Here is a 16,425-nt window from a genome sequence, read left to right on the forward strand (position 1 = left end):
TTCTGAAAATAATTGCCAAGATCCAGGCTAGCGTTAAATGATCATGGGAGTTGTTACTTTGTAGAAAACTGGTGAGGTTTTTTTGCACCAGATTACTTCAAAGAAGGGAGTGCAGCTAGATATCTGATCAAGAAGGACATACACAATCCCATGGCTTTCTACAGTACTGGTCAGTGAGCACTGGGGGAACTTTATATTCACAGCTCTCCTACTGGCTTTCATTTTATCGTTATGCAACTTTTGTTCACCTTGTCCCACAGCTCCCTTATGTAGCTAACAATACCAATCCTACCTAGGTAGAATTGGCCCAGATTTCCATTAGAAATTAAACAAAAATCTGAGTCTTAATAAAGATACTTGAAAAATAAAAATTAGGCTTATTTCAGCACTCTGTAGAATGGAATTCTCACCCTAACAGGTACTTCTAAATTATCACCCCCATATCTTATCAGCATGACACTGTATTATTCTATTTCAAACACTGATTTTTGTCTTGGCCTTAGAAACCACATAGATTAAACATGGACTAAACGAGTCCCCTCTTCTTTCCTCCCAAATGAATTTCTTAGGAAATCCTAACAGTTTAACAACTTTCAAATGTGCCAGAAGCTACTAAGCAACTTGGTTTTTAAGAATTACTTTTCTTTTTTCAGGCCTTCATGAAGCCACTTAAATACACTTCCTCTTGTTCAGCAAAGCACTGGAGCACTGGAGCCTCTGGCCAAAGTTTGCTGCTAGACAAAGCAAAGTGAACCCTGTAAAGTAAGTCTTGAAGGTACCACGTGTAAAATAATTTATTTTTTGTTTACACACACCAAATATGAACAGCATAAATTTAATATAAATGTTAATTCAAGTACAGAAGTCAAACACATTATTTCAACATTAAAAATTGCAACATTTAAAACAATTATTATGTAGCTAATATCAAATGCAAATAAAATGAAACTGCAATAACTGCACCTAAATTAACCGCAAGAAGGACAATTTAATATGGTGATGAAATAAACTTAAACCAAAATATGTAGTGGACCACAAAAGTTGATTGCTTTTCAGAAAAATTATTCAACTTTAAATCTTTCCATTGCATTGTTTTCTGTCTACATAATACTCCTTTTGGACAAACAATTTTCAGACACAACAGCTTACAAACATTGCTTGCATAGGTGAAGCCCTCAGATGCTTTAACTATGCCACTTGGTCCACTCCTCAACAAAGAACTGAAACTATATATAAAATTCCAAAAATAAGGATGGTCTACAGTATTTGGTTTAGATTTTTAAAAAGGAAAAATAAGGCCGTTATTTTCTTGTCATTCAATAAATAAAGCACTTGACTGAGAAATGCTAAACAGTCACAATAAAAATAAAGATGGCTCAAAGTGAATTACATATATCTGATTTTTAAAATTGAAAACTACTTTCAGCTTAATGCTAAACAATGTTTTTTAAGAAGAACATGGCCTGATTAGAAAGTGAGCAAGCTGCTGTTCACATGCCTGCCACAGGCAAGCACAAGTGCTGGTTTCAAGGGATATCCTGGATAAAAGCAAGGCCTCTGTGAATATGAAAGCACACATCCCAACAGAGAGGTGCCTACAACAGGAAATGCAACCTAGTGAGCTGTACTTAAAAACACATGTAATTTGTATGTGTCGGGATATTTTTTTGCCTTTGTCTCAAAGAATAACTAAGCACATTGAACCTCAATTTTATGACTACAGCAATGTATCTCATGTAGCCTGATGGTATCTAAAGTCCTTCAAAATACCACTCTTGCATTGATGTACTGTTATACCAGAACAAAGATTTTATTGGACATATTCTTCCTATAAAATTTTGCACCAAATTATGGAAACAAATTCGAGTGTGGTATTTAAGTTTCATATTATGTACGTTCATGTATGAAAAGGCAAGGTTGCCAGAATGTTGCGTTTTTGTTTTGTTGGTTTTTTAATGTTTGCTTAAGATTCATTACTTACAACAGAAGCTGTAAAAATTCTGTGTGAAACTTAAAATATAAAAGAGTAGGAATTGTGGCAAATTATTTCAACTCTAAATATAAGTTACTGGTGTATATTACAGGTAATAAAAATCTTTTAAACAAATCATCTTTTAAAACCTAAATTTAATCAAACTAACCAAAACAATTTAACATTCAATTTCACTAATCTTCATACTGAAATGCTTAATACACACATGCGCTTTGAAGAATTATTCATCGTTAAACATGGAATGTGAATTTCCGGTAATTATATATCCGTGTGGTATTCTTTTTTCCTTCATGACAAGATCCAAAGCAATAAATTCCAAACTTTTCTTCTTCAGGGAAATTCAAGCCAAATAGGGTGTACAGTTGGCTGTGGAAAAAGGAGTGGGGAGGAAATGAAGGAGACTTGATTTCAGCAAACATATTGCATTACCCATTTCAAGACAAACTTAACTATTAAGGAACTTAAGATAATGGTATAATGAAAGCAATCAGAGTCTTATGCCACTGCTGTGTCCTTCCCTTTCCTCTGCAGCACTAATTCAAATGATTAAGAAACTGTTTAGTCAACAGCTCAAAGTTGGGGTTTTTTCCCCCCAAGAGCCTTATACTTTTAAAAAACCCCATTCTTTGTTACTGAACATAAGTATTTTCTCATCCTATACACATATACTTTTAACCAAACTTTATAATGACCCTTTGTTTCACCTTAACACAGAATATTAATGCAGACAACAGTTACATATATCATACATATCATAGTAGTAGTCTTTCACACTACGTATTTAACACTTTAGATCAGAGTGTACTATCAGCTAAGCACCAAGTTCTGCCTGATGTACACTGCATAAACAAAACCCAACTTCATTGTGATCATCAGTGGAATAGAAAAAAGGGCACTAAATTCCATCCTCTTTTGACTGACTCTACTGAAGGAAGTCAATTTATTTCACACATAAATATAGTCCAATATTGTATCTTTCTTATTTATTTTTCTCCAAGTTATCCTAGAGAGGCCAAAATTTACGAAGTTATGTTCCCTGTCCATAAGCAGCAGCATTAGAAAAATAACTAAATCTGCTGGAAAAATTCTGTGTGCCTCAGATCAGAAGCTTCCAGCAGTGAACACCAAGCACAGATTTCATGCTGTTTTCAAACTGCCTTATAAGCTTATAAAACCCATTCTCATGACGCTCAAAAATGGTAATCCTAATTTTTAAAAAATGAAAGAGGCCTCAGTGACAGATATACACACTTAAAGTCATCCACAATAGCATATTTGGAAAAAAATGAAGTCAGAGAAGGAAACATGAATCTCTTTCATTCCCATGAAACTGACTACCCGAAGAAATAGTCTACATATCCAGAGTAGTATCTGAACACAAGTTCAGAACTCACACTTCTGAACATTAAATTTAAACCCAACTTGGAACAGCAAATACTTGAGAAACGGCTGAAAAATGACTCAGAATCATTTTAGGAGTAAAAACTATAACCTTCTTTTGTGCTGCACAATCAACGAGAATATCAGACTGGGTGATCCATCAGCAGGTCCACAGCAGTGGAGCCATGGTCTCTTGAAAAAAGCAACCAGACAGAGAATCTCTACAAGCTTTCTTAGAGCTCTGTATGTGGGGAAAAGAACAACTTCTCTAACAACTAGTGCAAACAATACAGCTAAGACAAAGTCTTCAAGGGGGCAAAAACCTGCAATATTACAATCCTGGGAGGTTTACTCACCTTTACTATCCCACCATGCTGCATTCAGGGACAGCAAAGTTATATATGCTTGCTCGGGGGCTGTGATAAAAACCATTATGTGTAAGTCATCTGATAAATATTTAAGACTTCTAAATTCGTATTGTTAAGAAACTTCTTATACTACATTCTGAGCCTTTCTAAAAATCACTAAAAACACCCAAACCCACCAAATCACCACTTATCAACTGTATTTGCTGAAACAAGCCAGAAATTTCTGGTTTTTTTTTTTTTTTTTTAAACATCTTACAATTTTTACCAGGCTGTTGATTGCTCCAACAGCAACATAATTAATTTTGATAAAGCAAACCAAGGCAACGTTTAAGTAAAGAAAATCCCTACAACAAAACATTAAAGTAAAAACACTTCACTTGAAGTTTAATGTCCAAAATCTAGTGCAGCAGCCTACAGATACACTTGCTCTGAGACACAGATGCTGAGTACAGACTCTTGAACTAGTTTATACAAGTTTTATCGTTGACTTGCAGATTGCTACCACATGACACATTTAAGATGTTTAAACAAGTGAATTCATAGTAGTAAGATACAATGCTGGCTCCAGTTATTTCACTGCCATTTACTATATAAATTCTATATGATGAACTGGAATAAAACTTATTTATGTGCTATAGTTAGTTATGAAAATGCTCTTTCTTGAGATTTATTAGAGATTCAGAGTTTTAACAGTATATTTTTCTTTTATATACTTTGTATTAAACACTTTTAAATACTCTCTTCTACCTAAAAGTTAATTCCATAAATTATGCCAAAGTGAGACGTCACACGAAATAGCATGTGTGAAAGAACAAACAATACCCTCTAGTGGAACACCCATTTAAAGCCTGGCAGATCCCTGAAACCAAGGAAGCTTTACCGAAACTTCTCCCATTCTTCCCCATCACCCTTTAAGTGAAACTCAGTAGGTAGAGAACTTCTCAGAACTCCACCTTTCCTTCAGAGGGTGTTATCTTAAGGACCAGAAATAGGTTCAGACATGTTCTAGTATTTTCTTAAACAAGTGGAATTCCACCAGCAGCAATTAAAACACTGAAACAAACAAAATGTAATTTTCTAAAGACTGTTCTCCTTTTCCAGGGTTCAGATGCTTACTCTTACTAAAGAAAGGGAGGTGGAAGTTCGACCATTCAGAGCACATCTCTGGAACTTCAAGTTTTTTTCTGCCTGTTCTTTAAAGTCATACCGGATGAGCCAGATTGATTCCATAAGCTACAAACCTACATTATTGATGCAAAGGACCTGAATGATAACTAAAACTTCCTGTTTTGGGATTGACTCAGCACCAACACTGCTTCTGGACCAGAGGTGGAATATAGAGTGTGTGCTAATTACACAGCTACAGAGTCTCCAAACTGGAGCTGCCTCAAATTTAGTCAGTCTCCAGGACAGGCAAGAATAGGAAGTCTTACCTATTTTTCTAACTGGATGCCACGTTTAACAGCCAAGCACCATTTTGCAAATGACACTAAGGGGTTGTGTAACTTCTAAAGGCACAGACTTATTTGTGTAGAAATGAGAATCAAATTAACGGAAGAGGTATTAACTTCTATGGGGCATTCAGGTTTTTTTCCTGTTCTGCTCCCCTGTCCTCCTGCCCCGTCAACATTCACCTTCTGGAACTTCAACATGTAACTCTGCTCTCCTTCTCATAAAGGGACATCCAGACATGTAATTTCTGTACATTTAAGAAGCCCGACTGTTTTCTCCCTTGATCTGCTAGTGATTTATTTAGCAACATTAAAATACAGCTTATTCATCTTTCAGAGAAAACATAGGTTCCTGTATTTTCTAAGGAGCATAATTTTCAAAATATTCAGGTGACACCAAGTGGTTAATTGTTGTACTGCTGCTTGCTCAAGACTGCTGTATAACAGTACCATGTACACTGTGTAAAAACCAAGTATTCTGTTATGTGACAGGAAATACAGAAACACACACCACAAAAACCAGAATGCTCTGAGATTATTAATCATAGCAGTCCAATTTTAAAATTCTATTAAAGCAGCTCTTTCTCATTTACTTACCTGAGTCTGCTTATATGCTTTAAAAAAATAAATAATTTAAAAAAATGGGAAAAAAACACACCAACAAAACTAACCTGTACACATTTGCAAAAATTAGGTGGCCAAAAAATTATGTTCCTGTAAAAGAGCTACTTACCTGAAAAAATTACTCCCTATGTCATCTTTGTACAGGCACGAAGAAGCACAGTCAGACTTCCCTCAAATCACTGCTACTTATCCAAAAAAACCCAAACCAACCAAACAAAACCTCCAAAACCCAAAGAAAAGCCACAACACATGGATCAGTGCAGCTTCAATCAACACATCAAAGCACGCAACAGACACTTCAGTGAGAAGGAGGGATCCTCTGTCACATCTAGCAACTCTTCTTCAGCTGCAGATGTTTCTTTCAACATAGTGTGTGTGTATATATATATATATATATGTATATAAAGTTGGACCAAAAACAACTTCTGTAGATTAGATAGGCAAAATAGACTCCTTAGGGCTATGTTTCAATGCCAACATCAAAAAGAGGCCTTTTACCAACATGAAAGATGTGTATCTTTTAAAAGTCAGCCTTATATGTTTGTTTCAAAACAGGGCTCTGTATGCTCTTTGCAGGGCCAAATCCTCACAAACAAGAATGCACAGAGCCCATGAAAAGAAGAAAAAAATAGTATAGTTAAAGACAACAAGACAGAATTACTAGCCTTGGACCATTATGTAGACAGCTGTCAAAAACCAATCCTGGGATTTGGGAATTCTGCTAAATAACAATTCACATTAATTGTGATTGTATGGCACACTGAAGTGTTAAAAAGCTTTAAAATATCGTTAATTTAAGTCTACCTTAAAATCTTTTCCCTACAGCACTTCTAATTATAATTCCAGAGAGGAGAATCTTAACACATATTTTCTTCATTTGTTTAAACTTGTATGCATTCAAGATTTGCCCACAACTGTGAATAATCATTCTTAGTCTAATATTTTTTAATTGTTCTGGTGATTCTTTCCCAGATAAGTATAGGAGAGAAAATATTATCCTTAGATAGCACTATCTGTAAGACACAAAGTAGGCAGGCACGTATGGTCAAGCATAAAACCCCAAACTGTCTTCATTCCTCTTTTAAGCCTTACACAACTATTTTGCGTTTAGCACCCTTTTTATCTTTTGTATTCAGGATTACCTGGGTTATAAAAGTGTGGCCCCTAATACCTAGAAAAATAGGGAAACAGACACTCAATCAGTAAAGTGCTGCTCATCTTGTGTACAAAACCAGGCACAGATACTTACTATTTTATTATTAAAAATAATCTCATCACTTTGACCATCTGAAAGCACCACCCTCTGGAGGTGGCCTACCAATGCAAACCAAAGACAGCATTGCTGAAGTGGAGACAATGTATAAATCTTTGCCCTTTGGAGGTTCTTCCTCCCTTTCTGCATGCCAAATAAAAAACGAGGAGAAGCAAGGAATAAAGCTAAAAGAAAAAACTTATTTACATTTTAGTCATGCATTGCAAAAAAAAAAAACAGAGGCATCATAGTTAAGGCTGCAATAAGTCTGCTATAAGCTCACCACAGCCTACAGATCAAGAGACTTCCAGAACAGGTTTAAGTTTAAGTAGCAGTATAAGGATGAGAAAGATGGCAACACTACTTTAACAGTTTGCTATCAGTAACAACTTTTCCAATTAACAAAAACTAGAACAGGTGAGGAAAAAAACCCAAACCAAAAAACCCAAACCCAAAGAAATGGGGGAGAGGAAGGGGAATAGAGGGTAACAAAGAAGTCTTTCTTAAATTACCTCAGGAACAGCAGTGAAGCAGTCCTCAATAAAACAGGACTTCATGTAACGTTTTAGTTACTATTTCTGCTTCCGTTTCCCTTAAAATTTTGTTTTACTGGGCCAAAATTATGCATTAAATGTATTTTAATAAACACTTCATTATCTGTTCTCCTTTCTTGTCCTTGCATTCCTAAAGCAAACTCCAACTAAATCTTGTGCATGCAGCCCTGAGCCCTGTATGCATGCACAGCTAATCAGAAAACCATTATTTCCTGTATTGTATAATTTCATTATGTTTCTATCCAGAGCTGCACTATACAGGATCACCAAGTCTGATGTCTCAGACACTGCCTGGCATAATAATAAACGGAAATAACAGTAACTGAAGTCAAACCTGTTTGTATTCCCTCGATATTATAAGAAACTCAGAAAAAATTGTCTACCACCAGTGAAAAACTAAAACACTAGAACACATTGTTCCAATTCTGATAATTTACTAAAATAATAGTAATTACAAAAAAAATCCAATCAACTTCTGACATACAGTTAGACAAGAAACTGGTTTGTATTATCTGAACAAGCCTATCATCTTCAACACAATTCTTCACCGAAAGAATTCCAAAGAAGAAAGAAGGGGGAAAGGGGGACAGAGAAGATAGAGACGGTCTAAGACAAGTGGGGATGTGCAGAGAAGGGCAGAGGAGATGGAAGGGCAGAAGGACATAGGAGAAGAGCAAAGGAAAAGGACAGAGAAGGTCAAAGAAGGTCAAAGAAGAAGGGCAGAGCAGGGCAGACAAAAGAAGAGATTCACAAAGATGGGCGGAGATATGCAAAAAAGAAGGGCAGAGGAGAAGGAAAAAGAAGACTGGAGGAGAAATAAAGGCAGAGAAGGGCAGAGAAGATGGGTGAAGGAGAAGGGTGAAGACAAACGGGTAATAGAGTGGAATAAGAAGGAGCAGACAAGGGCTGAAGGGGAAGACAGGCAGAGAAGAAAGTCAAAGGAAAAGGGAGTCAGCAGAGAAGAAGGGCAGAGCAGAAGGGTTAAGAAGGGCAGGAAGAGTCGAAGAAGGGCAGAAAAGGCCAAAAAATGGGCTGAGAAGATGGGGTAAGAAGACAGAAGGATAAAGAAGGCAAAGTAGAAACACAGAGACAGACAGACATAAAGGGTAAAGAAGTCTGAAGGATAGGGAGAGCAAGATAGACAAGCAAGGTGAAGCAAGGATAAAATAGAGACCAGTGGAAAGCGGCAGAAAAGGGCAGAGACAAGCAGAAAGGAGCAGAGAGGCCAAACGAGAAGGGCAAATACTGACAGGGAGAGGCAGAGAAGGGCAAACACTGACAGGGAGAGGCAGAGAAGGGCAAACACTGACAGGGACAGGCAGAGAAGGGCAAACACTGACAGGGACAGGCAGAGAAGGGCAAACACTGGTAGTTGAAGGGAGGATCCCTACAAAAAAGGGGTGGAGAGGGGATAGAAAATGGCAGAGAAGAGCAGAAGAGCAATAAACATTGAAGAAGGGCAGAGAACTTGAAGGACAAGGAAAGACAAGCTAAGTAGGTCTGACCAGTTCAAAGAACATGAAGAAGGGCAGAGAAAAAGGCTAAAGAAGAAGGCAGAAAAGGCTGAAGAAAGGTAGAGACTGGTAATGTCAGGCAGAGAAGGTAAAAGAATAAGAAGGGGGGACAGAAAAGGGGGGGCAGAAAAGGCGGGGCAGAAAAGGCGGGGCAGAAAAGGCGGGCAGAAAAGGCGGGGCAGAAAAGGCGGGGCAGAAAAGGCGGGGCAGAAAAGGCGGGGCAGAAAAGGCGGGGCAGAAAAGGCGGGGCAGAAAAGGGGAAAGGGCAAAGAAGCGGGGGATAGTGAAGGGGAGATAGGGAAAAGGCACAGAAGGAGAGACAGGAAAGGGCCAAAGTGTAGATGGCAAAGGGAAGGGGGGGCCAATGAGCAAAGAAAAGGGTATAAGGAAGAGGGGATAGAGAAGGGGCAAAAACTGGAGGACAGCAGAAAGGGCTATCAAGGAGGGACAGGGCAAGCAAAACAAACCTCTGATTCCAGGATTCATTAGAAAACTGTTTTTGTAATTACAGAAAAACACCTCGTTGAAAAAAGACCAGTGAGCATTCATTTCATGATACAGCATTTACTGATCTAGACATGCTGTAAGAAACCACACAACAAATACACCAGAACATTGCTCAGCAGACTAAAGAAATTACGTGATGGTTCATAATACTTGCAAAATTATAAAGATCACTTCTATCTCATCTTCAAATATTACAGAACGTAAAGGCCAGAAAAAGAACTAAGAAGATAAACTATTCAAAAGAACAAGTGCTTGAGAGTATGACTTATCAAACCATTATGGTATGGTTCTGTAAAAGCCTTCAAATCCGAGCAACGGAGATAAAATTCTGATTTGGGCACGAAATTTAATCAGATGAAGACAACAATTATTAATGAAACAACGTAGTTGTAGAAATTAGTTCTGAAATCTGAATGGATTTTTATGTGTGTTGTATGTTTTGAAAAATGGTGGGCAGGAACTATATAGCAAAACTTTTATATTTTGTATTATTTGGGTATTTTACTTTATAGAGCAACAGGGATAACACTGTCAGAATGGCAGTGATCTGTCTTCTTACCTATGAAAAGAACAGATTTTAACATAGCTTTTTATAAGATAAAAACGACCCTTTTCTAATAGTTGCATACTAATTTTTAAAAATGCAATATACACAAATGAAGATAGTAAAACACATCCTTTCAAATAAATTTTCAGCACCATAATCATCACCCAGATGACTCAAGTCACTTATATGTCATCTAGTTTTTCCTTAAACATCATCACAGTAGATAAACGTAAGCAAAAATGACCCTGGCACTGGACTGTTTAGACCTTTACACAGTGTTTCTTCAGTGCTCTCACCTGATAGTCCAGACTCAACTGATCCTAGAACCAATGCTTCTGCAGACTAGCTTACACTTTACATGAAAATACACACATGTCGAGATAAGAACAACTTCAAAGTAACAGCTTCAGTTTTTCATAACTAATCAAAACTGTTAATGCTTACCTAGATGTAAAAGTGTGAACTGTGCTGCCAATTCCTTTGCATCTTCTACCGTTGTGCAGAGTTTTTCTGGCATGAAATAACTCTGGGAATCATCTGCAATACTAGAAATAATCACCCTGTACACCAAGAGTATTTTCCCATCCTGACTTGTTGTTGAATACAAGCAGTACTCTGGTGGTGCCCAGCTATTTTTATGACAAAAATAATCCAGATGCATTACTGCAGAACTGAAGTGATTCAGCTTTAAAGAATACATGCTAATTGGAGTAAGCTTTATTCCTGGAAAAAAGGGGTATGTACTTCTTTCAACTTCAGGGGAGCCTGGACTGTGCTGGCCATTAAGACGAACTGAAAGACTTGCTGGTTTCGCCAAGGATTTTTGAGTGCCATCTTCTTTGTTGGGAAACCCTAAGAGATTTTCAGAACTGGGACTTATCTGACCATTAAAATGTTGCTTCCAAGAACTTTCTTTGTTAACTGGCTTTGCCAGTGTTACCTCAATACTGGCTCCATCAATGCACTTTCCATTCATTACAGACATAGCAGCAACTGCATCTTCTCGGTGGAAAAAATGAACAAAAGCATAGTCTCTCAACTTCTTCACGCGTTCAACTACTCCTGGCTTGAACTTGTTGAATTCAGCTTTAATTTTGTCCTCTGTAGTAGATATCATTAAATTTCTCACATACAATACTTTGACTCTCTGCATAGTTTCTTCATCAACTACTTTCTCAGGATCTGCCCAGTCTACTTGGATAGTATGACCCCAGGGCTGGAACGTTCCTACAGCAAAGAAGCATTATGTAAATAAGAACCATGTAAAGGAAAACACAATCATTCTTATCAACTACCTCTACAAAAAGCAAACAAGATGCACACCACATGAAACTGGGTTTTGTTGCCTGCATCTGTTTAAGCAACTTAGAATTGTTAATGAGACTCTTCAAAAACGCTAAGTGTTCTATCTGTACCCTCTGGGATCATTAAGCACCATAAGCTGTCAAAGCAAAGACTTTGTGACATGCATATTCACACATACATAAGGAGACCAAAAGTAGCTGTATTTTACTAGCTAGTAAACACAGCCTCTTCAATAATATTACCACTTTAAAACGTATGGTCAACACCTGAAAAAGTAATCTAATACATATCAGTAGCACAAGCCTTACTCCATCTTACAGCAGATGCCAGAACCTTAAAAAAAAAAAAAAAAAATCCCAAAGCAAACCCACTTTGTTACTCATGTCAACCCATCATTTTGCATATCACACAACTAGTTTGTTTTATATTTGGTGATCTGGAGGTATTTGTCCCACTACTTTGCATATTTATATATATATCAAATTATATATACATATGCATTCTACATGTAATTCTATGTGTTATACTGTTATATTTTATTATTACCTATTGCATATACTACATATTATATATTGCATATTATATGTTTGTATATATATAATACACATACTATGTAATTCTTCGATAACATTTCTTCCTAACACTCTGTCAGCAGTCAACACAAGACTTGCCCACACAGTAATAAAAAAAAAATCCTCCCTAGCCAAAAGGCACTACTGCAGTTTCGTAATTCTGAAAACCCCCTAAAGAATGGCAAATAGGGATGATCCACCACTTCGCTCCCCACAATTAGGAGACAGATACTCCCCACAAAATCTCAGTTGAGTTACAAACAGTTTTACCTGGGATAAGTCGTCTTCTAGCCATGGCAGCTGCTCTGTGGGATTCATATTCTACAAAAGCAAAGCCACGATTTTTAGTTTTGTCAGTGGCATTTGGATAAACAATGACATCCACCACTCCTTCTGTAACTTTCTTCATTTCATTCAGTATTTCTTCTTTCTTCTTATCTTTGGGAATTGCTCCAATAAATAGCCTGCAGTTGTCCAAGCTTACGCAGACACCAATAAACTTCCCTGGACGAATTTCATAATTATTAAGAATCTTGATGGCTAGCTGGGCTTCCTCTTTAGTGGTGTACATCACAAAAGCATAGCCTCGATTCTCACCACTGAATTCCATCATCAGTCTGAGCTCATAGATCTTCCCAGCTCTCTCAAAAACAGGAACTAGTTCATCTTCATACATATCACGAGGAATCTTACCCACAAAAACTTCACATCCACGAGGTGGTGGAGGACCTTCCCAACCTTAAAATAAATTGTCCAACAGCAATCTTAGTACAAATGCCAGATACGTACACTTCCCCCACACCCAATTTGAAGGTAGCGAGTTATTTATTTACTTTTAATCTCAACTGAAAACTAGCACATTTTAATTCATTAATTCTTACTTTTATTATGTTTAAATAAAAAAATGCCAGAAGCCCACAATTTGTATATCTTTTAATTCCATCTTCTGGGTTTTTTTCCCAATGGAATCTGTGTGACAACACAGCGGACCCAGAATTATTTAAAACACTGATAGGTTTACTAAGAGTCTATCTTTCAATCGTTTTTTGTCCCTTATAATTTTATGCCAGTTATTAATGAAACTGACAGAGATAACTGAGAAAGAGCTTCAGTTGTATTTTCTACAACAATGTTTTAAAGTTGAACAAAGTTTCTCTGCCTTTCTTGTCCATATTTTTAGAAATTTTGGTAAGAGTCCCAAGCACAGCACTTTTTTTTCTTCCTTAACATCATGCAAAAACTCCAAACATTTTGCTTCCACCAATAAAATCCAATAAAATAGGATTCCCTAAAGAAGTTAGGATACGGAGCCATCCTTTCCTCAATAGCCAAAAAGACTTATCCTCTAAAAACAGACCACGGTTTTCACATGCTGAAGTGTAAGAAAGAAAGGAAATAAATTTTAAAAATCCACAGAAAAGTCAGTCTCAGGCTGACATCTGAAAACTACAAGAATATCCAAGTCTCTGTCCTTAAGCCAAGGACATTCATACATTCTTTTGTATCTCTGTCATATATGCTGAAAGATATGCTAAATGGAAAAATGCATTTGTGAATTTAAAAATATGGAGCCATGGTCTGCAAAATAACAGCACTCCATTTTCCCAAAATAATTTAAAAAAACATCTTAAAAATTTTGTTTAGATTTCTTTTTTTTTTTTAAATTAGACAAATCAGGCAGAAAGTTCAAAGGCAGACAAAGTCAAATACTAATTAACAGCTTTTTCTAAAGCTTTTGACAGGAAAGGTTTTCCACAGGAGAAAAAGCAAGAAGTACAAAGATGGCAAAAAACCAAAAAACAACAAACCACAAATCTCAGTAAGTACTCGCAAGAAATTACAAAGCAAAAGGAGGCAAGGTGAAAAAATAATTGCTGATGACAAGTTAAAACAAGAAGGTAATTAAATAACTTACTTTGAAGTTCAGAATAAATTATATTTTGATGATTTTGTAATTAACACTTTTTCCTTAAGTATTGTCAAAGGCCAGTAATTTACTCATGAAAAAGAATAATTAACAAAATTTGGAAAATTTTGCCTTCTCACAGGAGAATTTTTTTATCTATAAACTGTACGCTAAATGTACACTAAGCAATCCTCAAGTAGTTGATCAGAGAGTTTGACTGTGTACTTGATTCATCACTGGATGATAGAAAACGGGACTCCTATTTTTGCAACAGTTCAAGTAATCAAACTTCAATCAACATTACAGTCGTAATCCTCCCACTGTTAGTGAGATCCATGCCATCTTAAACTTCTATGTAATTCTAATTATTTATACACCTAATGACATCATTATGTCTGCTGCCATCTAAGCAGTGGACCCAAACAAAACAATGAAAAATCACTTTTGTCTTTTTTTTTTTTTTTTAACACTCCACAGATACATTTTCCACAAGCAACATAAACTGAACAAGAAGTGTGCTGCTGCCAGGTGGAATAAAAACTGTAATTCTTTAGGAAAATTTTCAGGCAGATCTGCTGAAAACAGAGTTGACACTGAGACTACCCTTTGGCAGCAACACAAGCTTATAGAAACCACATCTTAAACAGGCAAAATTCATAGCAAAGCTCTTAATTTACAAGGTTATTGTAGTTTCTTACAAGCCGTCTCAAACATTCAAGTCTCATCTGGCCTAGAACCATTTATAGTAACTTAGGGCAATATCCAACCTAAGTGAGTATGAAAATACATGAAGATTTTAGGGAGAGATATATAAGTAATGTCAATGAGCAGATTTATGGAAGAGATACCTTATAAAACACATCTAGTTTCAGAAAAGTTTAACAGGTTAATAAAAGTTGCTTCGCTAAACAAACACACGTAGTACTGTCTAATGTTCTAATTAAAAGTCATAATTATAATGTAAAAAATGTATAAATAATTTAAGAACAGGTTGAACCTTCAGGAAACAGTTAGCAATGCCCTGCAGTTCTTTTCCCAGTGCCAGTTTCAAAATAGTTTCACTAGGCTTCCTTTTGCTACTTTTATATAGGCTAAGTAAATGTACATTCCAAATCTTAGGCAGCAAAAACTTTAGAGAAATAATTTTGATGCAGTCCTGTCTTAAACTACACATAGCAACAAGTAATACAGTTCATGCTTACGAGTATGACTTATAAAGACATAGGATCACAGGCCACAAGTGAGAATGAACTGAAAGAGCAGCACAAATAATTTTTCTGCCTTCTGTTTAAGTGCATAATCTGATTCAAAAAGAAGAGTTACTGTATTTTATTTCATACAACCAGGATTAATGGCAATAGCAAAATTCCTGTACATTGCTTATGCCAACAAAGACATTGAAAAAATTATTCAAAATATAAGAAATGCTTCAGAGTCTGAAAACAAAATGAGTTAGATTTATCTTCACTGGTGCTCTCTCAGAGCACAGATTTCCAAAAAAAAAAATGCTTTGGCCAATGCAAGTGGTAAGGGGTAAGACAAGAAATAAAGTAGGTTTTGCTTCCGTCACCAACTTGTTTTTCCTTTCTGTGCCACTAAACATTTTTCAAGCGTGTTATCAGTCATATGGAACATGCTCGGCATTTTCAGCTCCACATTTGGTTCTGCTACCTGTCCACTTTACCTACTTTTAAACCTGCAACTTCTTAAATCCACCAAAAGCAAACATTCAACATAGTCTAGCTCAAGAGATCTTGAACTGCTCTAAACTATAAAGCATATCAGGACCCTGCACATGTTGTGTTTTCTTACACTGTTTCCTTAAGGTTCTGCTACTAGCCACTGTCAAGATATGCAACGTGAGGCTACACAAATTTTCAGTCTGATTTAGTACAGCTCTCGTTATAGAAAGTAAACCTCACAAAGAAATGCTTACCTGGTGGAGGACCACCAAATTTTCTTTGCCCATTTTGTTGGACCATGCTGTATCCAGTCTTCTCCATCAGGGCAAGTAAAGCGGCCCCATTCTGAGCACCACTTCGGATTTTGCCACATCCATTTGCTGCAGTTTTATTTTCTTCATGCATATCTGCAACAGCTTCAACAGAACATTGCAGACATTCCAATTCAGCTAATGCTAAGTTGTTATATGCACACAGAAGCTACCAAAGCACAGAAGAACAATTTAGGCTATACCTGCTTATTTACTGTTACTTTGTTTAGCATAAGGCTTCAGTCCTAAATCCAGCCACTGTAATCTTAGGTATTTGCTTTCAGACATTGTTCTGTAGCTGTGATAATCTTGAACTTTAACCAGCAACTATACATTCTATATTCCAACTCTCACAAGTATCACAATGTAAGCGTCATAGCTACTTTTAAATGCTGCCCTTAAGTAGAAGAATGAGTTCTTCCATCAACTATGTTATCATAATTGTGTTAGAGATAAACT

At 36.5% G+C, this 16,425-nt stretch overlaps 1 protein-coding gene across 1 annotated transcript; it reads right to left on the reverse strand.

Annotated features, from left to right (window-relative positions):
- Nucleotides 1-2,333: 2,333 nt before the first annotated feature.
- Nucleotides 2,334-16,071, reverse strand: RBM46 (RNA binding motif protein 46). The gene is made up of 5 exons (XM_050338492.1): nt 15,910-16,071; nt 12,338-12,805; nt 10,635-11,417; nt 3,730-3,789; nt 2,334-2,359 (listed from the first exon to the last, which is right to left on the reverse strand). Exons 1-5 carry the CDS (start codon nt 16,058-16,060, stop codon nt 2,334-2,336), a joined length of 1,488 nt encoding a protein of 495 aa, XP_050194449.1. The 5' UTR covers nt 16,061-16,071.
- Between the last annotated feature and the right edge of the window lie 354 nt (nt 16,072-16,425).

This window comes from Myiozetetes cayanensis, unplaced genomic scaffold (assembly GCF_022539395.1).
Source record: "Myiozetetes cayanensis isolate MyiCay16 unplaced genomic scaffold, myiCay2020 scf7, whole genome shotgun sequence".
In the NCBI taxonomy this organism is placed as follows: Eukaryota; Metazoa; Chordata; class Aves; order Passeriformes; family Tyrannidae; genus Myiozetetes; species Myiozetetes cayanensis.

Coding starts and splice junctions, on each gene's coding strand:
- RBM46 (XM_050338492.1), bottom strand. CDS start 16,060: ATGCATGAAGAAAATAAAACTGCAGCAAATGGATGTGGCAAAATCCGA. Junction 12,806..15,909: donor ATTTGGTGGTCCTCCACCAG/GTAAGCATTTCT, acceptor ATTTATTTTAAG/GTTGGGAAGGTCCTCCACCA. Junction 11,418..12,337: donor TAGAAGACGACTTATCCCAG/GTAAAACTGTTT, acceptor TCTTTGCTGTAG/GAACGTTCCAGCCCTGGGGT.